Source organism: Pelodiscus sinensis, chromosome 8 (assembly GCF_052426305.1).
Source record: "Pelodiscus sinensis isolate ZL-2025 chromosome 8, ASM5242630v1, whole genome shotgun sequence".
NCBI classification, from domain to species: Eukaryota; Metazoa; Chordata; order Testudines; family Trionychidae; genus Pelodiscus; species Pelodiscus sinensis.
The window spans coordinates 4,366,349-4,393,004 of record NC_143059.1 but is presented as its reverse complement, the minus strand read 5'-3'; the positions used below and the strand labels follow the sequence as shown (position 1 = coordinate 4,393,004).

The window sequence follows — 26,656 nt, the reverse complement described above, 5'->3', positions numbered from 1 at the left end:
AGCTGTCTACACTGGCCCTTTTGCGCAAAAGGGCTTTTGCCCGAACGGGAGCAGCATAGTATTTCCTCAAGAAGCACTGATTTCAGACAGTAGGAAGTCAGTGTCCTTGCAGAAATTCAAGCGGCCACTGTAGACAGCTGGCGAGTTTTTCCGCAAAAGCAATTGCTTTTGCAGAAAAACTTGCCAGTCTAGACGCAGCCCAGGTGAAATTCCCTGCAGTGCTTTTACCCAGAAATGTATTTACTGGCCAAGAACAGCACACGGTCAATGAAAAACTTCCTGTTCCTTAAATCTGGCTTCAGGACAGCTTAATCCTGTTGCCCAAGAACACCCGCTCGAAGAGGAGAAGTCTGACAGAATCCATTCTGCACTGTTCGATTTTAGAACTTCACGCAAGAGTTTGGAAGGGACTCAAATGAGCAATTGCAGAACTACTAATTGTGATATGTAAATTATTGTTTAAATCAGGGTCCCTGCCAGATGACCAGAGGGTAGCTAATATGACAGTGAGTTTTCAAAAAGGCTCCAGAGCAGGGATGTAAGAGTTTAACCAGATATTCCTAGTTCCTATTGATAGCACCTACTATTAGAGGAAGTGGCTACCAATGAATTTGGATGATTTCAAGGGTCACAGACCTTCTCCCTCACCAGCGCCAATGGGTATGTCTCAGGAATGAGTCAGTTCCCCGTTTCAGAATGGCCTATGCAGTGGAACCATGCAAATCCTGCCTCCTTCCTCTACCATAGCCCAGAGAGTAGAAATCTGTTCCAGATGGTTCTGTATCTTCTCAGAGACGCAGTTACAGGCAGGCAACTGTCCATGCTTGGGAACTCTGGGTCGCTTACCACAGCCACCCGTGGTTTTATAGTTTTCCGGCAGAATTGCACAAATAGTTAATTCATACTGTGGGACACTAAGCTGCAGCTGGGGGCATCTCATGTCTGCTCTCCACTGCACTTTGCATTTATCTGGGTCCCTGGTTCAATGAAGCGTGTGCACAGGCATGATAGACGTAAACAACTCCTACGGATCTCAGGTGGAAAATCAAATCATAGATACACCCCCCAAAGAGTTAAAGAGCTGACTGCCGGGAGTCTGTTGCAGTACGCTCAACAGGATTCCTATGAATCATTTACTATTATTCTCCAGCTTGCATTAAAGTAGCACTTACAGACCCCAACCCAGATGTATATGCACATAGTAAGAGAAGGCCCGTGTTCTTAAGAGCCTGCAATGTAACTGGACAAGCCAGGCAAAGAGTAAATGAAATGAAGGGTTATTACAGACAGGGAACGGAGGTTGGAGCCTTGTGGAGCAGTCCTACGTTGGCACAGACCATACATAACACATGCTTTGTCTCTCAACCATAGACAATTATGGTGCATTGGTGTAGGGCAAATATGGAATAAGAATCCACGTTAATGGAAGGCAAGTTCTTTATAAATTGCCGCTTTCAAAATAGCCAAATGGGAGAAGTACCGGTGTGAAAAGATAGCACTGAACTGCATGCCTCTTACAAGGACAGTTTTCACAAACGCATTACAGAGCTTGGCGCTCGTGACGTTCAGAACATGTCCTTGTTTTGCAGAAACGGCAGCCCCGTGGTTCCCAGAGAGCAGCAGAACAGTAAGTAATGCGAGGGTTGTTTTCATTTGTGGGTTCCCATCCCAGGCCTGAATGTGGGAATCACGAATTCAGAGAAATGTAGGTAGGAATGGGGAGAACCTCAAGAGATTATCACATCCACTCCTTGGGACTGAGGCAGAGCCAAGTAAACCTAGACAGTCCCGAGAGGTGTTTGTCCAGCCTGCTCTTGAAAACCTCCAATGATGGGGATGCCACAATCTCCCTCGAAAGCCTGTCCCAGCCCTTACAACGGGAAAGCTTTTCCTAATATCTAACCTAACACTCCCTTGCTGCAGGCTAAGCCCATTACTTCTTGTCCTAACTTTACCAGATACCGAGACGTATTGATCACTGTCCTCTTTATAACAGCCCTTCACGTATTTGAAGACTGTTATCAGGTTCCCTCTCAGCTGTTTTTTTATCGTCTCAAGGCTAAAGGTGCCCAATTTTTTAACCTCGTCTCGTAGATCAGATTTTCTAAACGTTGTATCATCTTTGCTGCTCCTCTCTGGACTCTCACCGATCTTTCTTCATATATGGCACCCAGAACCGGAGACAAGACAAACTGAGTCTTCACCAGGGCCAAGCAGAATGGGACAATTGACTCTCATGTCGTACATACGACACTCCCATTAATAAACTCCCAAATTATATCCCTTTTGTTTTGCAGCTGAATCACGTTGTTGGCGCGTATTCAATTTGTGATCCCCTATGACACCCTGATCCTTTCCAGCAGTACTATCACTAGCTAGCACAATTCTGTAATTGTGCGTTTGATTTTTCCTTCCTAAGTGCAGTACGTTGCACTTGTCTTTATTGAATTGCATCTTGTTGATTTCAGACCAATTTTCCAATTTGTCAAGGTGGTTTTGAATTCTAATCCTCCCAGGTTGGTGTCATCTAAGGACTTTAGGAGCATGCTCTCCAGCACATTATCCGAGTCATTGGGGGCTGCATGAATGTAACAATCTGGTTTTCAACTGTTTTAGTTACATTGGTGCAAGAAGTGACTGTCGGTGAGGCCTAAGTGAACTGAGCATCTGAAATCTTTACCCACACGAGGCAGGCCTGAAAACGGTCACATCTGGGCCAACATTTCTCACCGGAGCTTCTTAGTGAGACTTTAGCTTTTGACAAACATTCTCAGGATGTTTGCACAGCAGGCAGGTTCCCAGTGACTCTCCCCGCTCCCCACACATGTATTATTGTGATGACAAGCAACATAAAGACACACTACATTTCATCTCCTTGATGGCGTCTTCTTCTAATCCCAAACGATTCCCCCGGCCCTTTAAATTGCTGCGAGAATCCCGCATGGTACAGTCCAGGTCATGCAAAAGGCATGTGTCGGGGGGACGTCCCTGACGGGGGTTGCGGCCCCCTTTTACTGGCCTGTGTCTTGGTCCAGGCCCTTCCCTCAGGGCATATATGGTACCCAAAATCCCCAAAAGTCTCGGCCCTGCTCCCAGGGCATATACAGTACCCAAAATCCCAAAAGTCTCGGCCCTGCTCCCAGGGCATATACAGTACCCAAAATCCCAAAAGTCTCGGCCCTGCTCCCAGGGCATATACGGTACCCAAAATCCCAAAAGTCTCGGCCCTGCTCCCAGGGCATATACGGTACCCAAAATCCCAAAAGTCTCGGCCCTGCTCCCAGGGCATATACGGTACCCAAAATCCCCAAAAGTCTCGGCCCTGCTCCCAGGGCATATACGGTACCCAAAATCCCAAAAGTCTCGGCCCTGCTCCCAGGGCATATACGGTACCCAAAATCCCCAAAAGTCTCGGCCCTGCTCCCAGGGCATATACGGTACCCCAAATCCCAAAAGTCTCGGCCCTGCTCCCAGGGCATATACGGTACCCCAAATCCCCAAAAGTCTCGGCCCTGCTCCCAGGGCATATACGGTACCCCGGCCTAGTTCTGGGGAAAAGCCTCTCCAGGCCCGAGTGACTCCCCAGGTGTGGCAAGGGGTGGTAGGGGGACCCGGGCCCTCCCTCTCCACCGGGTCCCGGCCCAGGGCCCTGCCGGCTTGGTGGGGAATCCAGCCGCTATGCACCAAGCTGGATTAGGAAACCTCTGCCCTGGGCCGCTTGCTACCACCCCAGCACCCCCTTTCGTAGCCTGTCCGCCTGTGCGGCGCTCCTTACCGGGGCTGGCTTGGCAGGGTAGGCGTGCCCGTTACTCCGCGGGGTTGGGACCAGCTTCCCTCCCGGGTCCCACGCCCGCCTTCAGTTGAGTCCGAGCTGCCGCAGGAGCACTGGGTTTGCAGCCTGGCTCCTCCTGACCTCTAGCTGCTCTCCCCTCTGCTGGGCCACTGCCTGCTTTATATACTGGCCCGGCTGGGAGCATGCCCAGCAGGGGTGGAAGGGCGGGGCCCTTTCAGCCAGCTGGGCCTGGGCTACTCCCAGCCCTTTAGTGTGGGGCTTGTTCGCCCCATCACAGCATGCCATTAGCCCCGCCCCTTCTGTCTGAGGCCCCGCCCTTCCAAGAGGTCTGGAGCCGAGCCCCGCCCCATTGGCCAGGGCCTGAGAAGTCTGTTGCCAGCCCTGTCTAGAAGCATCCGCATGAAGAACAAACAGCTGAAAATAAAAGACTCTTCAGTCCAGCAGCCGGAGGTATAAAAAGATCCAATGACAGGACATTAACACTAGAAAAATTCAGACTAGGAATAAGATGCACATTTTTAACAATGCGGCCATTGGACCACCTGGAGCTATTAACCGCATTCTCTATTGCCGCATATATCTAAATCAAGCCTGTAGGTTGTTCTAAACGATCTGCTGTATTTCAACACCCCCCTCTCCAAAGATAACATTAACTTTGCCCTGTGCTTCTTGTCAGCATTTAAAAACTGTTAATTACGGTGATTAAGATGCACGACATTCCCCGGAGTGATGCAAGTACTAATTATACCATGGTGCAAATGGGGAAGTTTCAGCACAGAACAGGGACTCTGTGTCAGCAGCTAGACACACGAGACTGGAACCGGAGTTCTAGGACCCTCCCCCCTCACAGCCATGAGCCCCGTGCAAACCCGAGCATGTTGGAACAGGCCAGCTACAGGGTTTTCATTGCAGTGTAAATGCACTCGAGTATTGGGGCGGAGATTAGAATCTAGGAGTCCAGACATTTCGTTGGCTAATCTAAACCTTCGTCTGTGCTCCCTCACATACGTTACGCTAAGCGGGGTGCCTACCAGCTATGGCAAATCTACATGCTTGTTTTCAGGGTCACCTGCTGAACCAGAGGAAGTCAAAGTATCACTCTCAAATGAAAATGTGAGTCTCCAAGATCAACATCTACCCAGTCAACCTAGTAAGGAAATTACTTTGCATTTCTCGGTCTGACTTTGTAGTTTCATGCCTTCTGCAAGACAATTGGCAGGAAAAGATTAATTATTAGTCAGCAAAACTGCCCCCCCGGAGTATCAGAGAACATGTTTGGGTGCTATCAGTTATCCAACTGATGCCTCTGAGCCTGTGATGTGCAGCTATGAGGGTTGCTGGGGAAACTGCTATGTGGGAGGTAAGAGAACAGGAGAGGTTCAGTTAACAGCTCAAGACGTGGAACCGAACCAGCAAACTGTGTAAGTGCAGAGTGAGTTTGTGGTGCTGGCCTTTTGCGAGTGCCAACAAGAACTTGCCTTGTGTCTAATAGTCGTGTGAGGTCCAGTGTGACCCGGTAAAACCTGCTACTAATCCAGCTTTGTAAGAACCCTTCCTGCTCTCTCGCAGCAAAGCACGCAGAGGAGGGAAGCGGCGGTGGGGAGCAATGCACATCGGACTCAGCAGATAACGAGGTAAGTCGTGGTTTTAACGAGTTTGTGGTGCAGCCTGCCGAGTGCAAGGATCTCCATACAGATTTTACTTTCTGTAGCGGGATTTTCTACTGAATATATTTGCTTCATCTTCTCTTACTTTGCAAGCGTGAGCATATTCGACGACGGCCTCAGCTTGTGAGGTACAGAGCGGTCACCGACTTGGAGGTGCTGAATGGCTCACAGGCCTGAGTCCCTCTGCTGTTGTGTTTGTATGTGTAATGTCACTGTATTACTAGCAAGGCAGTATACAACCCCCGGATTACACACAGTGCCTTTTCGGGAGCGCCCACAAGGCACATAGAGGTTCTAGCTCTTCTCAGGATCAAGGATACAGCACAGATGCTAGAGATCTGGTGGTACGGCTGGTGATTCTGCGGAAATAAACGCAACTGAGGCCTGGGAAACATTTTCCCAGTGTGAGAGTCTCCCGAACTCCCAGGAACTCCAGAGTTCTGCATTTCATCGTGAGATTGTCAAACCAGTCGAGTGTGGTGCAGCTGTACAATTGTACAAACATTGTTGGGCCAAAATGGCTTTCCCTTAAAAATAGTCTGACTGGCCGGCAGAGGAGGTGGGGTGTGTGACGCATTGAGTGTCCAGATGTGTGTTTGCAGGACGATCAGTCTTCCCCCTGAAACGGACGGCATTTCCCAAGTCTCCCGGCAGAAACCCATTTCTGCAAAAATGCCAGGGCTGCAAAGTGGCCTGGAATGGAAACTGCCCCGTTGTTTGGGGATGATCTTTTGGAGGGGGCTTCTGGAAGCATCTTGTTAAAATTCAGCCACCAAACTCCAGGAAGAGCTACCCTGCCATCACTAGCTTCTCGTGCATCCCCTCAATCAGCAGTGACTATCCAGGAAGCACGTTAAAGAGCAATTCTTTGTCCTTTCGAGTGAAGAGAGTCTAACAAGGGCTAGAGAATGTGCCTCAAAATCAGTGTACTCTCCCTATTGTTCAGGAGCAAAACGTAAACGTTTCCAGGGCACTGCACTTGATCTACATTTGTCTGCAAAACCGTGGCTCTGACCTCAAAGGTCTGCCTGTGAAAGCAACTCATCATACGGTCCAGCAGTGCACAGATGCCTCACAGACATGCACAGTGGTGGTGCTGAAGCTTATGTTTTGCATTACGGTCCAGGGGAGAGGCCGTGTTGCGTGTTGTTTATTGTGTGTATTGGAGAGGTGTGTGACGTGCCCATACGTGAAAGTGGTGAATTGGGCCTGTTAGAGAAGGATCGCTGAGCTAGACTTTGCCTTGCGTTGTTTTTGGGGGTGGCCTTTCCCCTCAAGGCACTTCAATTGGTTTTGAATAACTTCATTTGCTACAGAGAATTCGGTCATACTATCCCTTTGGTCCAAGGGAGCAGCTGCCGTTTCACAGGACGCGTTGCTACATTATACCGTCCCCGAGTGCCGACGGTAAAGCACACGCACGGTGCCCTTCACCCCACAGAACACCAGGGAGTCTAGGCACAGCCGCTGTCACTTCACCTGGCTCCGCGTTGAGCGGGACCCTTCTGTATTGCAGGACTGCATCATTAAGATTGAGTTGGAGAAAGCCGCCAACGGGAGCCTGGGGTTTGCGCTGGTAGGCGGCAGGAATGGCAGGGCTGTCCTCATTAAAGCCATCAGCCCAGGCAGCATCGCCGATCTCGACGGGAGGCTTCGAGTGGGTGACATCTTACTGAAGGTAACGCGGGGCGGGGCTGCGTCGGCCTGGATTGCTCTGCCGCTCCCAGGAGAGATGGCAGCAGGTTGTGCAGTCACGAGCAAACGCTGACCGGGATTCCCTGGGGCTCCCCGCGGCCTGCCGCGAGGGGCAAACGTCCGAACTTTGGGAAGGCTAGTGGGGTGGGGTGTTGCTGACTCTGCTCCACTCCCTGGCCCGAGCTGTTCCCCTCTCCTCCCGCTCCCCAAGTTTGGCTGAGGGGCCAGGCGTCTGGCCAAGCCGCAAGGGGCCTGTGCCAGCTGGAGCTGCCATTTCTCCCCCACCCTCTGCATCAGTACCGAGTTGGGCGGGGGCAGTGGAGATGGGAGGTGTGGGGAGACGGGAGGAAGGGGGGACCGATCCGGTGGGGTGGTGGCTGTGTCTGACGCACACACACACACACACACACGCCCTCTTGCTGGCAGCACAACCCTCCGAGGCGCACAGCACTGAAGCCTTCCTCTCGGAGGGGTTCTAATGGGTTATTGACAGCGCTGAGCTGCAGGCGTGTGATGTGATCAGCCGGCGTGTGATGCGATCAGCCCCTCTGCGCCGGGGCGGTAAAGGCCTTTAGCATTGGTGCTTTGCAGGTGAACGGGGATTTGGTGTCAGGCCTGACGCGCAATACGGTGATCGACCTCTTACGCAAGGCGCGAGGCACCGTCCAGCTGACTGTCTGCCGGAGCGCGGCTTTGCACTGGGCTTATTCCGGCCGCCCGTGCGAGACCCCTTCCCTCCAGAGCGCAACGGCACAGCCGGGTAAGCTCCGCCCCCTTCTCGCACGTTCACGGAGGTGGGGGGAGTTCTGGCTCGACTCTCAGTGATCCCAGTTTAGCCCCCTTGACTTCTAAGGAGTCGCTCCTCCTTGACAACACTGTGAGTGCCAGTAAAATGGAGGCCCCAGGCCCGGATTCTCCACTCAGCCAAGCAGTGCTTGGCAGGGAACAGGCCAAGATGGCTTTACGGTGGGGATGGTTGGAGGCAAAGTTATAGCAGCTTCAGGCTGCTCTGCCTTCGCGCTGGTTTCTTCTGTTCTCAGGGGACTGTTCCCATAGCTGGGAATAGCTGGAGCACAGAGACATTTTTACCACGTTCCCTGTGCCAGAGGCTAGCAATGGGGGGAGGGCGGGGGGACTGTCACGGGGTCTGTTCTCTACCACCCAAATTTCTAAGTTGCCCGAGAAGACGCCTGGCAGCTGATTAAGTTCCTCAGCGGGTGCAGGCAGGTGTCATGGGGGTAAGAATCAGCCCTTGGATATCAGATCCATGGTCCTAATTCTTGCTTCCACGCACACCAATGTTTTTGCTGGCCGAGAGAGCATGACTCGTAGAATTTGCACACACTGATTGCACTAGCCACATACACAGTGGTGGCAGTGTACATGGACAGCTGGCCATTTAGCATCTAACTGATGTCCCCGAGTCAGCCTTGTTGGTTCATGATCCAATAAATGGTCCAAAAATCACCCTGGATATCCCCCAAAGCTTTTGCGCTCCAGGAGACGATGGGATCTGAGCTCTGGATTGATCGTTATTTGGCCGTGTTTTGGCTTGCTCATCAAAGAAAGTAGAAATAGCTGAGCTCAAAGGACAAGCGACTGGTGCTTTTCGCCTGGTGCTGGCGCACTGTGCGGGGAGAAGGACCTTGCAGCATGGTGGTTTTCTAGAAAGCCTCGCAAGCATTTCCTAGTCCCTAGATCTAGATGCAGTTTCATCTTGCTACCCAGAAAGAGGGGCCCGTTTTCCTTTTCTTCCCTGCTGCTATCATCCACATGGAGCCTTTATTCCCTCGCTCACGACCCTTCTGTTAGCCATGTCTACACTCAGTCTGCTCATTCTGACATCCGCGCCTTCTGTCGGCTCTGGGTGGCTAGTAATTCCCTCAGTCTGTCTAGGCCCAGGCTCCAGTCAGCCTGGCATCTGAAGAACCAACCGGCAGTGTATTTCTCCTCTCAGCAGCACTCCGGGGAGGTAGGGTAGTGGGGCACTGGGAGACGAAGTGATGTGACCGGAGTCACACGGGAAGGCTGTGGCAGAGCAAGGAATCCTACGCGGATCTCCTGAGTGCCTGGCTGGGGCTCTAACCTCTGGCCCATCCTTCCCCTGATGCTGCCCATCTTGTCCTGCCGGTGCACCAGGCTGGGTGCTGGGAATGCCAGCCGGCGATGTCACAGAGACCCACGGAGAAGGTTCTACCAGAGGGCGTGACAGTTGGCGGCAGTTGAGGAATGAGGCGGGACGGACGGGGCGGGGGTCCATCAGGCTAGGCTGCCCATGAGGGAGATGGCGCCCAGGTGACCCCTGGGAATTGGGGTTAGATTTAGGGCACGGTTGGTTTACATTCTCTTTCCCAGTCCAGATGAAGGAAGCGTCAGGCTGAGGGCACGGCCCTGGCTACAAGCCACATTAAAAGTTGCTTCTCCATCAGGCTTGCAAGCTGTGTTAGGTGCTGGCCTGGCAGGCAGGGGTGACCTGTTCGCCTCTCGGCTCCAGTGGGGACGAGCCGGCAGATACGCAGCCCGGGGGAGGTTCTGCACCCACAAAGCCCATGGCATTGACTTCCCATGGGGCAGGACTGCACCCTGTGCGTGCTAGCTGGGCAGAGGGGGGGCAGCAGGTCATTTGCCCAGAGTCGGGGGCTTACAGCCAGTGCTTGCTTCTGCAGCTCTCTGCTGCTGGGCTTCCCACGACGGCGGCTCAGCTGCCCGCGTCACCCTGCTCCGAAGAGGATGTATACACCTCTGTGTACGTACTTCTCGCCTCTCCGATCCTAAAGACCTTTCTTTGCTCTCCCTCTCGTGCGCTTAGATGAACCAGGCGGCACGGGGAACCTAAGAGCCAAGCACGCCTTTGCTATCAGAGGAGCGGAAGAGGAAGCCAGCCAGATGTGCAGCAAGGTGAAGTGCAGTTTCTAGAGATGCTACCTGGCTGCCTGTTTGCAGGTTTCTCAGCGGCATGGGTTTGGGGAAAGGAAATCAGTTAACGAGCCACCCCTCTGTAAAACAATACACCCTGAGGAAGGGAATGGGCTATTATAGGCTTAAATGAGGCTTCATATGGAATAAACACAGCACAGGATCATGTAATTAAAGACTGTCTCATGGTGCAGACACACAAAGGGGCTGAATTGAAATTGCATAAAAAACCTTAATTCTGGCATTTCCTAACTTCAGAATGGCTGACTTTGCGACCTTCAGGTTCTTTTAACTTTGGTTTTTTTTTAAATTGAATACATATTAAAAGTTTCACCTTCCTGACCTCCTGTTTCTGCCTTTAAACACTTACACTTTCTCAAATTTGCTTTGGTATCTAAGCCTCAGAAAGGACTACAGAACATGCCAAGTTTTGTAGTTTCGGCCATTTTTGAGTTATCCAGCTGCAAAATTGCTGATCAAAACATAGGACCAAAACTGTAACTTTTTCCATGTTCAAATCATAAAAAAAATCTCAACCAATTTAACTCATATTAAAAAAAAGCATCTTTGAGTTGAATTGAGCTTGGAAAATTTCAGTGTGGGAGGAAAGTTTTGAATAAAATTTTGAGCAAAGGATTAGAATGGAGATTGTAACTTAGCAGTCTGAGATCACCAAAATATAGAATCACACCTATGACCTAGCAAATCAGCAAGCCCCCAAAATAAAAGGAAATCCTGAATTAGCAAGGTATTAAAACACTTGTTTAATTTTAAACATATGGCTAAGTCCCTCCTTTTCAGCAAAGCAGATGCTTATCGTTAAATTCACCTGTAAGTTAGGAGCCTAAAACTCATGTCTCATTCTTGTCTGTTTTCAGCATGTCTTGAGACCAGTCACAGGTGATAGTGTATATCCTTTACTTTCCAAACCACTGCTCCCCTTTGCTCCCAACAGGTAGCTTTTGGAACTGACAAAAAAACTGAGAAATATGGATGAATAAAGGAGCAAAGGAAAATAGTTTTTCTCTGCTAAAATACCAACAGAAATCCCCATGGTTTTCTCCACTCAGTTTGGTTGGTAGATGTAGAAATTGGATTACTGAATTCATATTTTTTTGTTGCATTTCTGAGGGGGGAAAGTAAGCTTGAATATATGGCAATAAGGCAGAAATGGTGACTTTTGTAAAGGTCTTTTTGCAGATTCCACAGTTTGCACTTTGTAACAGGCAAAGGTGGTTTTCTGAGTGCATCTGCAATACAGAGTAGGCAAAGAATGTGTGTAAATCCACCCTGAACTGAAATCTAAGTAAATCTCAAACGTTACGATCCAGACGGAGCAACTTGCATATGAGAAAGGCAGATGTTCATATCATAATCTAAATGCACACTCCAATGATTATTCTGACACGACACAATCAGCCACGCTCTCCGCCATCTGGAGGGCAATCAAGTGTCTGCTTTCTCTGCCAGTCACGTGTTCCTTCCATGGACCAGCTGCACTGTGACACTAACAGCTGGCATTGCTGTGCCTGGATCAAACGCAACTTATTGCCAGTAGTTCATGCTCATTTAGTGTCACTTCCTGCTGCCAATTAATACAGTGCCTGGGAGACAGAGAGCATGGCATGGCTCATAAATCCCACAAGTGGTTGTACTCTCCTTGTGAGAGCGGAGAGGAATATCTACTGTGACTCCCTCCACACCTTCGTGGTGCGAGCTAGGTGGTGCGCTTGCACACAGATGTCTGCTTTGTTGAGGAGCTTGCAACTACAGCTGACGAGACTTTTTACGCCGAGTGGATCCTTCAATGCCCAATTGAGATTTGTGGAGTTATCTTTGATGGGGAAGCTGTGCTTCACCTTTCCATTTCCTGGCATTGACAAGGGACCTGTGTTTGTCAGATGAAAAGTAAATGTATCAAGGAAGTTAATGATATTCTCCATGCGTCCTCTCACAGGTTTTTTATTTGGTTCCCACAGGATTCAGGAAGTGCCCTCAATTCGTCCCTGCAAAGTCCATCAAGTGAACTGGAGTATCAGGCAGATGCAGAAAGGTCAGACTATCCAGCCCATTAAAATTCATGACAAACAAACACGGTCGGTTGGTTGTTTCACTTTTGAAGCCACCTTAATATCATACATTAACACCACCCATTCTATAGTTAGTTCTAAGCTACAGTCATTCACCACCACTGAAATGCAGCTACCTCTGGAGGGAGGATGCTGACAAGTCCCCCCCCCCTCCCCAAAGTGATAGGAGGGAGAATTTAGGCAAGGACATGGGGGCATATTATCCTCTTGCAAAAACCATGTCAAGATTTATATTGTCTGTGCAGCTCCAGATGGTCTGGCTTGCATGTTAAGCAGCATCAGCTGCCATTGACATCACTGAGTGTCTCTGGTGCTGCTTGGCTCTACCTTGGAAATCATCGAATCAGTGACCCAAAGCAGACAGGGACCTGCCATCATAGAGCGTGACTAATGAATGAATTGGTGTGCGCCGCCCATTGACTGACATATGTTTGTAGAAGTCGTTCGTCAAATGTCAAACAAAATCATAAAGGCCGGCGTCTGTCTGTGGGTAATTCACAGACAGCAAAAGGAGTTCAGTTGGTTGAATAAATTGTTGGCCCTTTCATGCAGACTCTCACAGACAGGAGTTGGAAAAGAAAATGTTAATCAGCTACTTTCATAGCCTCCAAAGTCTGTAGCTGCAATTTTGGTAGAACGTTTGGGTGGGCTGCATTTTCCACCCAATCAGCAGAGGCCGTCCCTCACACAAGCAGAGAAAGAAATGGGATGTGATTTTCTTGACCGTGGAGGTACAAGAATTGGGGTGGGGGGGTTGTGGGAAATTAACGACTATGAACACAAATATTTGCATCTGGTATTGGTCTCTGTGTAGTTCAGAACGTGGCTCTTGTGTGACCTGCTAGTGACCTTTCATTGTGGACTGTTGAAATTCAAGATGAGCTAAAGTTTCTTATCTTCTATACCAGACACGAGGGCTGTGTCTACACTGGGCCACTTATTCTGGAAAATCAGCCGCTTTTCCGTAATAAGCTGCGAGCTGTCTACACTGGCCCTTGAATTTCCGGAAAAGCAACGATGCTCTACTGTACAAAATCAGCCGCTATTCTGGAAAAACTATTCTGCTCCTGCTCAGGCATAAGTCCTTATTCCAGAACACTGTTCCGGAAAAGGGCCAGTGTAGACAGCCCAGTAGTCTTTTCCGGAAAAAAGCCCCGATCGCGAAAATGGCGATCGGGGCTCTTTTCCGGAAAAGCACGTCTACATTGGCCACAGACGCTTTTCCGGAAAAAGGGCTTTTCTGGAAAAGCAGCCTGCCAATGTACACGCTCCTTTTCCGGAAAAACTGAAAACGGAATAGTATTCCGTTTTAAGCATTTCCGGAAATTCATGCCAGTGTAGACACAGCCATAGACTTCAGGGCCAGAAAGAACCATCATAGTCATCTAGTCTGGCCTCCTGCACATTGCAGGCCACTGAACGTCCCCGACCCACTCCTGCGACAGACCTAGGGGTGGCCCGTGGCTATAGGCTGACTCGGCCGCTGCCTAGGGTGCTGCCATCCAGGGCGCCTGATGACATCAGTCCATTGACGGCCCTTCAGGCGGGGGCACCGATTGCGTGTTCCGCCTGGGGTGCCAGCTGCCACAGCCGGCCTCGGGCCACTCCTGGACAGACCCCTAGCCTCTGGCTGAGTCGCTGAACTCCAGTTACAGAGAATCTGCCATTTACGCTAGAACTTGGTCCCAGCTAAAAGTGTGGCTCTTGAACCAGACTTCCCCAAACTTTAGTGTGATTTAGATCTGGGGTTTTGGTTGGCTCATTGCATTGTTCAAAGTTTGGATTCAGGCCCACACTTTCCAAAATTAAGAGGTATTTGGATTGTGACTCAATTCAGGACTATCTCTGTTCCAGGCTATAATACACAGGAGTTATATTTATTTTAGGAGGCCCTACCAGATTTTCCTATTAGCTAAAGTAGGCTTTCCTGTATTGTAAGACTCCGTTTTCAGTTGCTTGTAACTTTGCTATGCTCTGGCTGTTGTTAAAGAGTTGTTTTGACTTTTATATAAGGCCTCCTAGACCCTTTAAAAATTGAGCTCCATAAAGTTAACAATGGATACTGTTAGCTGCTGTATTAACAGACACTATGCCAGAGCAAAGGACCCTTTGCTGCAGCAGACTTCTGACGTTTAAAACTCATGACAGTGCCTGAAAATGAAAAGCTGGTGAAAGCGTTGAGCGGTTAAAAAAGGAGCTTAGAACTCAAACCCTTCCCTGTCCCAGGGATGCCTGCTCCCAACAAGAATGTGATCTGAGTGTTGGTTTACAGATCATCAAGATACTTGGCGCACCAAAGCACCCTCAGAACAGAGAGTCAGGAATCGGAGACCTACAGCTGGCTGAGTGAGAAAGATGTGTCCCGGAGGATTTCTATCGAACCCAAAGGTAAATGTGTGAAAGGCTCTCTCTTTTCATCAGCATACTGGCCCTCTATCTCCCTATGCCTGCTTGGAACACAAATCCGTATGTTGTGGCCATTGGAGCTTCCCCGCAGTGGCAGGAATAGAACCTAGCTTGCCCTGGTCCATCAGTATACACCCTTGCAACGTGAGAAACATTGAGGACTCCCATGGCGTCTTAAAACTAATAGAGTTATTTGGGCGTCAGCTTTCGTGAGCTTCGGCGAGAACACCAAGTGAGGCGCGGGCACGTTGCAGCCGGATGCAAAGCAAAGACACAGAATGGTTTAAGATGGTTTCTAGTACAAGGCAAGGTTGCAAACTCAGCACTGGTTTTGCAGATACAGACTAGCCCCTCGGGTACAAGCCACAAACTAATTCATCCCAGAATAGTAATAGAAATGTAGCCGTGTTAGTCTGGTGTAGCTGAAGAAAAATACAGGACTATGGAGCACTTTAAAGACTAACAAGATGGTTTATTAGATGATGAGCTTTCGTGGGCCAGACCCACTTCCAAGTACGTCTGGCCCACGAAAACTCATAATCTAATAAACCATCTTGTTAGTCTTTAAAGTGCTACATAGTCCTGTATTTTAATTCATCCCAGAATCTCTTGTGACCAGCAGTCCGAAGAGAGACAGTATTGTCCTCCTAGCCTCAGAGGGGCAGCCGAGGGAGTCTGTAACTTTAGAAACAATGAGTGATCCTGTGGCCCCTCAGGGTATGTCTACACTAGCTCGTTAATTCAAGCTAGGTAGGCAAATCAGGCCACCGGAGTTGCAAATGAAGCCCAGGATTTAAATATCCCGGGCTTTATTTGCATGTTCCCATCTGGCCGTTGTTTTTAAATCTCCCTTAGTTAGAATGAACTGCCCGCGGCTACACGCGGCAGTTTAAAGTTAATCCAAACTAAGTCCTTTTAACTGAGTTTAAAGTTAATCTAAGGAGTCCCTGTGGAATGAGGAGTAACAGTTAATCCGAACTAAGTCCTTGAGGGCATGTCTACACTAGCTTGTTAGTTCAAACTAGGTAGGCAAATGAGGGCAACCAGAGTTGCAAATGAAGCCTGGAATTTAAATATCCTGGGCTTCATTTGCATGTTCCTGGGAGCTGCCATTTTTAAATCCCCCTTAGTCCGAACTCCATGCCCACGGCTACACGCGGCATGGAGTAGGTAGTTCAAATTAAAGATCCTAATTCGAACTACCATTACTCCTTGTGGAATATATACTAACAGAATATATACATCCACCGTATCTTGAGTAACAGAGACTAACAGGATATATACATCCATGGTGTCGTGAGTAACAGACTAACAGGATATATACATCCATGGTGTCGTGAGTAACTGAGACTAACAGAATATATACATCCACGGTATCGTGAGTAACAGGGACTAACAGAATATATACATCCATGGTGTCGTGAGTAACAGAGACTAACAGGATATATACATCCATGGTGTCGTGAGTAACAGAGACTAACAGGATATATAAATCCATGGTGTCGTGAGTAACAGACTAACAGGATATATACATCCACCGTATCTTGAGTAACAGAGACTAACAGGATATATACATCCACGGTATCGTGAGTAACAGAGACTAACAGGATATATACATCCACGGTATCGTGAGTAACAGAGACTAACAGAATATATACATCCACAGTATCATGAGTAACAGAGACTAACAGGATATATACATCCACGGTATCGTGAGTAACAGAGACTAACAGGATATATAAATCCATGGTGTCGTGAGTAACTGAGACTAACAGAATATATACATCCATGGTGTCGTGAGTAACAGACTAACAGGATATATACATCCATGATGTCGTGAGTAACAGACTAACAGGATATATAAATCCATGATGTCGTGAGTAACAGACTAACAGGATATATACATCCATGATGTCGTGAGTAACAGAGACTAACAGGATATATACATCCATGGTGTCGTGAGTAACAGACTAACAGAATATATACCTCCATGGTGTCGTGAGTAACAGAGACTAACAGGATATATACATCCATGGTATTGTGAGTTTTCACAGGTAAACCCCACTTCTGCAGAGGAGATGATTTTTATTGGAGAGGTGAAAAAAGGAGACCAAGATATTTTTGGACTTGGAGAAAACCGTTAATTCACAGAGATTATTCCCTAGCCCCAGGAGAGGGACCACAGGGAGCAGTAGAAATTAGATGATTTCCAACGAAGAGGTGGGTGTGGTCATTGCACCAGTGCAAGCAGGCATTGACGTGTACAGTTCTGCAGTCACATTGTATTTAGGCTGGTTTCAGAAATCACTCCTGTCCGAGAGCTACGGTGTTTGGCTCATGGTCCAGCCTGCATGGAATTTGGGAGTGTTTTGATCTGGGATTTTGACTTGTGCTTGTGTCAGCTGGAAACGTAAAGTAGGTTGAAAACCTGCTTCTGGATTCTGCGTCTACAAAGTAGGTGGCAAAAGGCGCTGGGCACGAATAATCCCCGCCGAGCCATGTGTGCCCACTGCGCTGCAGGAATTAAAGCGAGGCTTGAACTCTCCTCTTTGCTGTCACGGCCTAGGCAGCATCCTTGTTACCGAAGAGGAGCTGACGGAGCTGACTCACATCACGCCAGCCACGACGGGGATAGGTCTGCGCTCGCGTCTCAAAGGCCTGATCCAGAGCCTCCAGCGCCAGATTGAGGAGCAAGAGACCCTGAAGGAGTTTGTGGTGAGATGCGTTAATTCACTTTCACCAGCCCAAGTGTTTGGCTGGGCTGGGAAAGGGAGCTGGGCAGGAGAGAACCCAACCTGTCCCAGGTTCGCAGGTCCCCACCGGCTGCAGGAGAGACCTGTGGGTGCGGATGGTCCTTTCGGACTCCACGGGGTCGGGGAATCGCTCCCAGCTAGACTGTGCCCCATGACGTGTGCCCAGAGGAGACCTTACGTATGCAGATCTCCCTTTTCCAGGCAGGGGAGGGCTCAGTCACCTTGACAGCCTGTCTCCCTAGATCCTATTGGCTTGGGCGGGATTCAAACATCCCCAGACAACACACCTGAGGTGTGTGCCCTTTTCAGCAGAGTCCTCTCAGCTCTGTTGTGCTGTTGTGTCGGGGAGCCTCCAGGGGTGGCATCCGATTGAGAAACCCCTGCCAGGGCACTGGACCGGAAACTGATCTTTGTGACACAGCTGAAGAATGTCACTGGGTCTCTTGAGGCTTTTGGGACGGGGTGGGGAACCTTTTTTGGGTTGGGGGGGTGCTGACCCCCTGAAAAATCAGTCGGGGGCCTGCACACAAATGAGAAGCAGAAACCCAAATACACACACAATCCACCCCCACACTGACGTGGCCCCCAGCTGAGGAGAACACCACTCCCCACATGCCCCCGCACACCAGTGCCTAGGGGGCCCAGCCGAGTAGATTTTTGTGTGCTCTAGCCCCACGGGTGGGACAGCAGGGCGCCAACGTGGGCTCCCCAATGCTGGGGAGGGGGCTATCCAGACAAGCAGGGGGCTGCGTCCGGCCCCCGGGCCTGAGGTTCCCCACCCCTGATGTGGGAGCTGGCAAAAGAAAGCGTCTTGCTTCATCTTCCCTGCAAACGCAGAGGAGGGCATATAGAGCGTATCCCAGACAAAACTCTGTTCCCCGGCCACAGGTCACAGAGCTTGATGGTGAGTCCTTATACTGACCCTGCAGCTTCTTGTGGGAGGCAGGAAATTGAGTGTCTTGTCCGTCTGCTTTCGATCTAGGCTTTAGAACTCATCAAGCCGCTCGATGGCTGCTGCGTCGGGAAAGCGCCAGAAAACAGGGAGAAGAACAGATACCGAGATATCCTTCCATGTAAGCAGGGCCGAAAGCTACTCTGGGCATACACGGGAGCCCAGGGAAAGCAGCTGGTAGGCTGTTATAGTGGCAAAATCCCTCCCCTCCTCTTGTCACGGGGGCGCCAGAATCAGTGGAATCTGTTACACAGGCAGTGGGTAGAGCGTGTGGGGTTTGTGGGAGCTGGACCCCTGCAGCGATGTGGATCCTAGCTCCCAGAAGGGCCCCTGCCTGTCTCTCTGGATCAATCCAAGCAAAGCACAAATTCCCTGATCGGCTGTTTGTCGGCTCAGCGCGGCAGCCATTTAAATTTAAATGAAGCCGCGATTATTTAAATCGTGGCTTCATTTCCCTTTGCCAAACAAACAAATCTACATGGCTCCATCGACGGAGCCATGTAGTTTAGACGTACCCTTTGGGACCCGTACCAGTGGGATTAAAAAGGCAGGCTGTGCTGCAGTGCAGTGTGCTGGGATCTTGGAGAAATATTACAAGGTTTAAAGGCTCCCCGTGTTTTAGAAACTTGCCAGTATCCTATGGTTCTGGTTCAGATCATGGTGGCTGAGCAGCAGCGTTTTGCACTATTACCATAGGATCCTGTTGTAAGGCGTGTCAGGTTGTGACCAAAGTGCCCTAAAGAAACAATACAGTTCCTAGCAGGAAGAGATGAGTCTATAATACGATTGTAGGAACTGCTTATTCGCAGCAGTATTGGCCAGCCGAAAGCACCTTAAATATGACTGAGACAACATGCAAGTCCCAGCTGTGCAAACTCTCCTTGTGTCCTGTGCTGAGCATGGGTTCAGCTCGCCCGCTGAACAAGCAAAACTTGAAAGGACTTTTTCTTCCTGTCCAGATGATGCCACCCGGGTCCCTCTTGGAGCAAACAGGGGCTACATTAATGCCAGTTACATCCGATCGCGCATCGGAGAGGAGGAGTATCTCTACATCTCCACACAAGGGCCTCTGCCGTCCACGGTGGCTGATTTCTGGCAAATGATTTGGGAGAACGAGTCAAATGTGATTGCCATGATGACAAAAGAAGTGGAGCTTGGGAAAGCCAAGTGTCACCGATACTGGCCGGAACCTCCACAGAACGCTGTAGAACTCAGTGAATTCCATCTGCGGCTGGACACCTACCAGATCCTGGAATATTTCATCATCCGAATCATAGAAATAATTCACAAGCAGGTACGTTAAGTGCATTTCTACGTGGCTATGTCTAGACTGGCTTGATTTTCCGCAAATGCTTTTAGCGGAAAAGTTTTCCGTTAAAAGCATTTGCGGAAAAGAGCATCTAGATTGGCAGGATGCTTTTCCGCAAAAACACTTTTTGCAGAAAAGCGTCCGTGCCAATCTAGACGCGCTTTTGCGCAAAAAAGCCCCAGTCACCATTTTCGCCATCGGGACTTTTTTGCGCAAAACAAATCTCAGCTGTCTACACTGGCCCTTTTGTGCAAAAGCTTTTGAGCAAAAGGACTTTTGCCCGAACGGGAGCAGCATAGTATTTCCGCAAGAAGCACTGATTTCTTACATGAGATCGTCAGTGCTCTTGTGGAAACTCAAGCGGCCAGTGTAGACAGCTGGCAAGTTTTTCCGCAAAAGTAGCTGCTTTTGCGGAAAAACTTGTCAGTCTAGACACAGCCTGTATGTTTGACAAGGGGGCCTCGGGCGCTACGTACTGTGTCTCTCTGACAGTATTTAGAGCAATGCTGAATACGCTTCTTCCGTAGCATGTTCTGATCTTCTTTCCGCTTGCTCAGAACTGGAATTACAGGAGTGCCACAGAGCGAGGGATTTGGCCTTACCTCTGGGCAGAAACAGTGGATCTGGCCATGCCGTTTTCAGGACAGGGTCTGAAGGCCTTTAATGCAGTTGAGGGCATTTGCAGGGTGTGCTCAAATGAGAACCGGGATAAAACTGTGTCCTCAGCAAGGACCGAGCGGTGTGGGGAGAGGCATGGCGGGGAGATGATCACTGGTGGCATGGCTAGACAGTCTGCATTCCATTCAGAGAAGCAGCTACATGGCATGTCCAGATGTTTGGAGATTCCTGAGCCTGCTGGATTAGAACAGGTTCCTGGGCAAGATGTCCAGTCCTTCCTACTTCCCCTGGAACAGACAACCAGGTAGGATGCTCTTTGCAGGGCTTCCAGGAGCCACCCTAGGCAGAGGCACGAGATAGAGGGATCTCTTATGGGGGGGGGAGTCAATGGAACAGTTTGGAGCCTCGAAGATTCATTTTGAATTCTGGATTGAATGACTCTCGTCCTCCAGTATCCCAGGATGCCCATCATGGGTACTAACAGTGTGGAAAACGCTGCAATACCTGGCATTTGTCTGTATGCTTTGTGAACACGTTTAGCGCAGTCCCTTTGAACTATGGGCTCAGATATAAAGTCACTGCAATTGCCCAGTGCTCAGGCAGTGACTCTATGCTAGTGTCAAAGGGATCCGACACAGACCCGAGGAACCTATTTGTTTTTCTGGGATGCCTGGGCGAAACCTCTGGGAGCCCTCGGCCACCTACCCATGTGCAACAGTGCACGGCTGCTGAGGAAGTCCACGGGCACCACTGATTGCCTTTCTAGGTGTGACTCCCTGCCCCCTATCATGAATTTCATGCTGGCGGTCGCTCTCTTCCAGACAGGAGAGAAGCGCTTCATCAGACACCTGCAGTTCACCACCTGGCCGGATCACGGCACCCCCAGGCTGATAGAGCATCTTGTCAAATTTGTTCGCTACATGAGAAAAATTCACCAGACGGGCCCCATCACGGCCCACTGCAGCGCTGGGATCGGAAGGAGCGGGGTGCTGCTGTGTATCGATGTTTTGCTGAGCTGCATTGAGAAGGATCTGTGTGTGAGTATGTCTGACCCAAGCCGTAGCGAATGGTCCCTCTACCTTATTCGTGGAGGGGCAACAGTTCGCCCCAGGTCAGGTTTCAAAAGACAAGGGTGGAAAGTCCTGATTCCTGTTGGCTTCGGCGGTAACAGTTAATAGCCAAACGAGGAGGAGACGCCTTATGCCCCTTCATTGAGAATGGTTCCTTCTTTTCAATCTCTTGTCCGGCACTGACGTACCCTGTTCTCTCCCGGCAGTTCAACGTCAAGCAGATAGTGAGAGAGCTCAGACACCAGAGATTTGGCATGATTCAAACCCAGGTAAGGTCTCCGCCACCAGGTCGGCCAACTCTGTATAACGTCCCTGATTCAGCAAGGCACGGGCGCTGCCACCGGCGCTCATGAGACTTAAACAAGTATCCACGTGCCTCGCTGAACTGGGGCCTTAAGTGGCACTTAATTGGTGCCAGGGCTTACCAGAGCAAAGCCCCGCCTGGCCGTTCATAACCCCGCCCCTCTGGGCCTGGCCGTTCATAACCCCGCCCCTCTGGGCCCGGCCGTTCATAACCCCGCCCCTCTAGGCCCGGCCGTTCATAACCCCGGCCCCTCTGGGCCTGGCCATTCATAACCCCGCCCCTCTGGGCCTTAATGGTCATAGTCCTGGTCCCTCTGGGCCTGGCCGTTCATAACCCCGCCCCTCTGGGCCCGGCCGTTCATAACCCCGCCCCTCTGGGCCCGGCCGTTCATAACCCCGCCCCTCTAGGCCTTAATGGTCATAGTCCTGGTCCCTCTGGGCCTGGCTGTTCATAACCCCGCCCCTCTGGGCCCGGCCGTTCATAACCCCGCCCCTCTGGGCCTGGCCGTTCATAACCCCGCCCCTCTGGGCCTTAATGGTCATAGTCCTGGTCCCTCTGGGCCTGGCCGTTCATAACCCCGCCCCTCTGGGCCTGGCCGTTCATAACCCCGCCCCTCTGGGCCCGGCCGTACATAACCCCGCCCCTCTGGGCCTTAATGGTCATAGTCCTGGTCCCTCTGGGCCTGGCCGTTCATAACCCTGCCCCTCTGGGCCCGGCCATTCATAACCCCGCCCCTCTGGGCCCGGCCATTCATAACCCCGCCTCTCTAGGCCTTAATGGTCATAGTTCTGGTCCCTCTGGGCCTGGCCGTTCATAACCCCGCCCCTCTGGGCCCGGCCGTTCATAACCCCGCCCCTCTGGGCCTTCATGGTCATAGTCCAGGTCCCTCTGGGCCTGGCCATTCATAACCCCGCCCCTCTTGGCCTGGCCGTTCATAACCCCGCCCCTCTGGGCCTTCATGGTCATAGTCCTGGCCCCTCTGGGCCTGGCTGTTCAGAGGCCTGGCCCCCCTGTGGGTTTGCTGCATCCATTGCGGAAGTAAAACAATTGTCTGAGCCCCTCCTCCATTCGAATGAAGCACTGGCCTGAAGGCCCAGTTCTCCCACTGCCGCTCAGGCTGGCTGGTACCTTCCTCCATGACTGGTCCCAGTCGTGCAAAGCTGCTAGAATCTGGCCACAGAAATGCTGGGGGAGGGATCCCCGGGGTCACAGAGTGTCCCGCCCTTTGATGGGCACAGCGGAGTAGGCGACACTCCCCAGACTCCTTAGCCAGGAGGGGGCCAGTGTGCTCTTTACAAAGGACAGGTAATAGGCTGAGCCAGCCCTTAAAGCGGGCTTGAATCCTGGGGAGGGGGGGCAGCAGGAAGGTGGGAAAAACTCAGTTCAGGCCACCACTCAGTCACCCCTGCTCGGCCATGAGTTTCCAGGGGGGAGAAGACGGCTGAGTGCCTGCCTTAGGAGCGACTGAGGCAGGGGTAAGGGAGGCAGTGCCTAGCCCCCACAGGCCCGTTGTCCAGCCGTACTCAGGAATGTTTGCCGCCTTTCCAGAGACAGGCCCTCAGGAGTGAGTGGGGCGGAGGGGGAGCACCCCGAGTTTCCTGCAGCCTTAGAGTATGTGCACGGTACAGTCGCCCTCCCAGGCCAGCCAGTCCTCCAGGCCTCTCTGGATGTGTGTCCGCAATGTAACAGGGTGCCTGCGTGCTGGTTTCTGTCTCCACATGCCAGGACCAGTACCTGTTCTGCTACGAGGTAGCGCTGCAAGTGCTGCAAAACATCGAAACCAGGGAAGCCGATCTCCTGCAGTAAGAGCCGCCTTGGAGAGCCCACCTTCCGGGAGCCGTGTTCTGACGGTCCGGCATGGGCAGGTGCTGTACCACGTGCCCTCTTGCCTGGCGCGCTGCGTCAGGAACCGTTGATTTCTAAAGCATTTCTAAACCCCCAGAACGTAGGCTGGTCAATTATTTATACGTTGGCTCGCTGGCTTGAGGACTGTCCGTGTCACCTGGTAAGAGTCATGTGGATGTTCCGCCTAACGTGGCCAGGAGAGTAACTCTGGTAGGTGGCCCTGGAGTGACGTACCATCAAGGACTGCCGCGGTACCCGGTTAGCTTTACTATCTGAGGGGCAGCTAGGAACCCCGAGACATGACTGTGTCAAGCTCAGGGGCGTCGGTCTCTCATGCCGCTCCAGACTTTTGCTCCTGTGTTTCGAATCAGTATTCTCAGCCCTCAGGGATGCTCTCAAGCAAGGGAGCCGGTTTGTTTGCTGCTGGTGGCTGGAACAGCTTCGAGCCATTTCCTGCTGTCAGCCTAGCTTCAGGGATCCCGCTGCCATTGGGTAAAGGAATTGATGGAGGGACATGACCCCAAAGCCCTAGTGAGCCACTTTCAGAGCAGGCAGAGAGCTCAAACAATTGGAACGGGAGCAACTTTCCCCCAGCAATGTCAGCCTAGGTGAGATCATTAACTTCTTTCGCTCTTCACTCATGTCAAAGGGAAAGGGTTACTAACCAGCTTTGGGAGCATGTGTATCAATAACTGTCCCGTTAAACATGCAATTCTTCCCTCCCCACTGAGTTGCTCCCTAAGAATCCCTTATTTAGGGCCTGCCTGATCCAGCTCCAATTCAAGCTGACGAAAAGTCCCATCGATTTCACAATCTGGTCCTTCAACAGCATGAAATAGCTCGATTTGACTAGAATCTGCGAAAGCTGGTTCACTTTCTGTGAATTCTGGTTTGCGCCGAAATCTCCTGTTCCCCCTGCGAGGCTGAAATCTGCATTAAACTGGGAAGCATTCTGGAATATCTTACCTGCCTCCCAGCCTGGGGCGCGGTGGAGTTCATTTTTCATGTTTGCAAATTGCATACTGTTAGAATATTCTTGTAACTCATTTGCCTAGAGGGCTCTATTTACGGATGTAGAATTCTTAGCTATGCAACAGAAGAGTCTCTTCCGTCAAGGCAGGCAACACAGTGGCGAAATATATTAACAGTGATGTGTGTATAAAAACTGCTTCTTTGACTTCAAGATGGTAGTAGTCATGTTAAGAGGTATTGGCATACAAAACCACTCCTTGAGCTACAAGACAATAATAAAGACTCTTGTTTCATTTTATTGTGGATCCGAGTGATAGATTTTTGGCACAGGAGGATTATGGCATTAAATACAATTTAAAACCCAACTTTCAAAAAAATACATCCCTATGAAATTATTCTGAGATTCCAGGCCAATTTTTGCTTTCTTCCCCCAGCTACACGGAGCTATCCCAGGGGTAACTTTTGGGAGTAGCGTTTACAGCATGAGCCAGATGCTGAGTGAGTGACAGTGCTAGAAATCCAGAATGTCTATTAAGTCATTGGCACAACTCCAGAATGACACTGCTGTAAATGAGAATAGAACCTGGTGTTCTATCGTGAATGAATTAAGCCTTCTAGAAAGCATCATTCTCCATTTGTTTCACTCCGCATGCGTCATCTAGAGTAGCAGCTATTTGCACAGATCTGTCAAGCATCATTAGCCAAATGAATGTTCATAAATCTGTTACCTCTATTTGGTCCTGGCCTTTCACTTTGGTGTTATTTACCGCACTGTGCATGCATCGCAATGTAAGATAAAATTGCACCACCTATTGCACAATTCACTTTTTATAGTAAACCGATTCAAACCAGTTTTGCAATAGAAACGCTCTGGACTTTGTACGGAGATGGCTGTGAACAAACCTCTTGGACTTGTAAAGACAGCCCCGTGTTGCTCCACTTTTTACACGTGCATCAGCTTTGCAGGTGTTTGAACGTACACGTTTCCTGTTTTACAGGGCTATTAAAGTAAGAGAAGTTTGGAACCAGTGGCTTGTGTCTCATTTCGGTCTCTTGATATGAAATAGATGCAATAATAGCAAAGTTTAAACTACCAGCAAGCGGTTTGGGAGCAATATAAGCCCACCCTCCCCCGCCTTAGGCATAAAACAACATGGGGGTCAGAAGGAAGCCTAGCTCCGAGGATAGTCGCGCAGTAGACTGTTGCCAAGGAAAGTTGTAGAATCTTTGTGATTGGAGGATTTTAAGAGGTTAGGCAAATACCTGTCTCCTCCGGGCCAGGGTTACCTAATCCTGCCTTAGCACGAGGGGTGGACTCAATGAACTCGTGATGTGCCTACATCTTTGTGATTCCCTGGGGGCAAACTGCCCTACCTCTGCCCATTTGTGGCATTTCTTGTGCCTGCCTCTGAAGCAGCTGTGGCCACTAGAAGGCTGGACAGATGGGATGTGATCCAGTCCAGCAATCCCGGAGTTCCTCCAATGGCCGAGCCTGATTCCTCGGTAGCGTAACCTCCGTGGCAAGTGCTGTAGAGGTGGGTCCCGTCCTGCCATCCGGCCTCAGGCAAAATGTACCGCAGTGGTAAGGCTGCACCTTGCCACAGAGCCAGCCTTCAGCTCTCTGGACAGCACGCTGCGGGAGAGCTCTCCCTGCGGGAGAAGTCGGACTGGAGCAGGAAATAGAGCCGTGTTCATCGCGGGTTCGCACTGCCCAGCCACTTGGGTTCGCACTGCCCAGCGGGGCAGGACTGGACCGTGCTGAGCCTCCATTTGCTGGGGCGCAGCGGAGTTGCTGAGAGCCACCGAGAGGGCGCGGGCCAGGGAGCGAGAGAAGGATGATGGAGACGCATGCTGGGGGCAGAGAACGCCAAGGGCCAGGTGCAAATGCCTCGTGTTTGCTCTCAGTGCTCCGGTAGGTGCTGCACAGGGGAGGCCTGAGGAGGAGTCGCCATGGGGCTAGTGGAGCACACATGGCACCCGCAAAGGGTGAGGCCAAGCTGCTTTGTGCACTGGAGACTGTGACCCACAGAGCTTACGCTGTGTCTCCCTTCCTACCTCCTCCCCTTCCCCAGTCAAGTCCCTAACTGGCAGGTTTGCGAGAGGGAAGCATTGCCTTGCAAACGGGGTCCAGGGGAGGCCATATCATTTCCCCGGCTCTCTGCAGGGGAGCTCAAGCCAGGGGGGTTAGGTTTTCAGCAGCAACCCCTGGATAACTGACACCTGCCCGTTTTGCTTCCCAAGACACCTGGCAGCAGGTGACGCGAGC

The 26,656-nt window shown here is 50.8% G+C and overlaps 1 protein-coding gene across 2 annotated transcripts; it reads left to right on the top strand.

Moving 5' to 3' along the window:
* Positions 1-1,572: 1,572 nt before the first annotated feature.
* PTPN20 (protein tyrosine phosphatase non-receptor type 20) lies at positions 1,573-24,688 on the top strand. 2 transcript variants are annotated; one of them, XM_006118146.5, is made up of 14 exons: positions 1,573-1,627; positions 4,857-4,943; positions 5,363-5,427; positions 6,977-7,138; positions 7,747-7,915; positions 9,965-10,053; positions 12,051-12,124; positions 14,434-14,549; positions 17,134-17,282; positions 18,303-18,393; positions 19,232-19,566; positions 21,021-21,236; positions 21,476-21,538; positions 23,299-24,688. In XM_006118146.5, the coding sequence occupies exons 1-14, from the start codon at positions 1,573-1,575 to the stop codon at positions 23,377-23,379; spliced, it is 1,752 nt and encodes a 583-aa protein (XP_006118208.3). In that variant the 3' UTR covers positions 23,380-24,688. The 2 variants fall into 2 exon arrangements, with proteins under 2 accessions (XP_006118208.3, XP_089636162.1); XM_089780036.1 differs by lacking the exon at positions 1,573-1,627 and having other exon boundaries at positions 4,631-4,943.
* Positions 24,689-26,656: the final 1,968 nt, after the last annotated feature.

Bases quoted from the DNA above. Each gene is read 5' to 3' on its own strand.
- PTPN20 (XM_089780036.1), top strand. From the start codon at position 4,646: ATGAGCCCCGTGCAAACCCGAGCATGTTGGAACAGGCCAGCTACAGGG. The intron at 10,054-12,050 runs GTGAAGTGCAGT...TGGTTCCCACAG, and splicing joins CCAGCCAGATGTGCAGCAAG to GATTCAGGAAGTGCCCTCAA. The intron at 17,283-18,302 runs GTGAGATGCGTT...CTTTCGATCTAG, and splicing joins AGACCCTGAAGGAGTTTGTG to GCTTTAGAACTCATCAAGCC.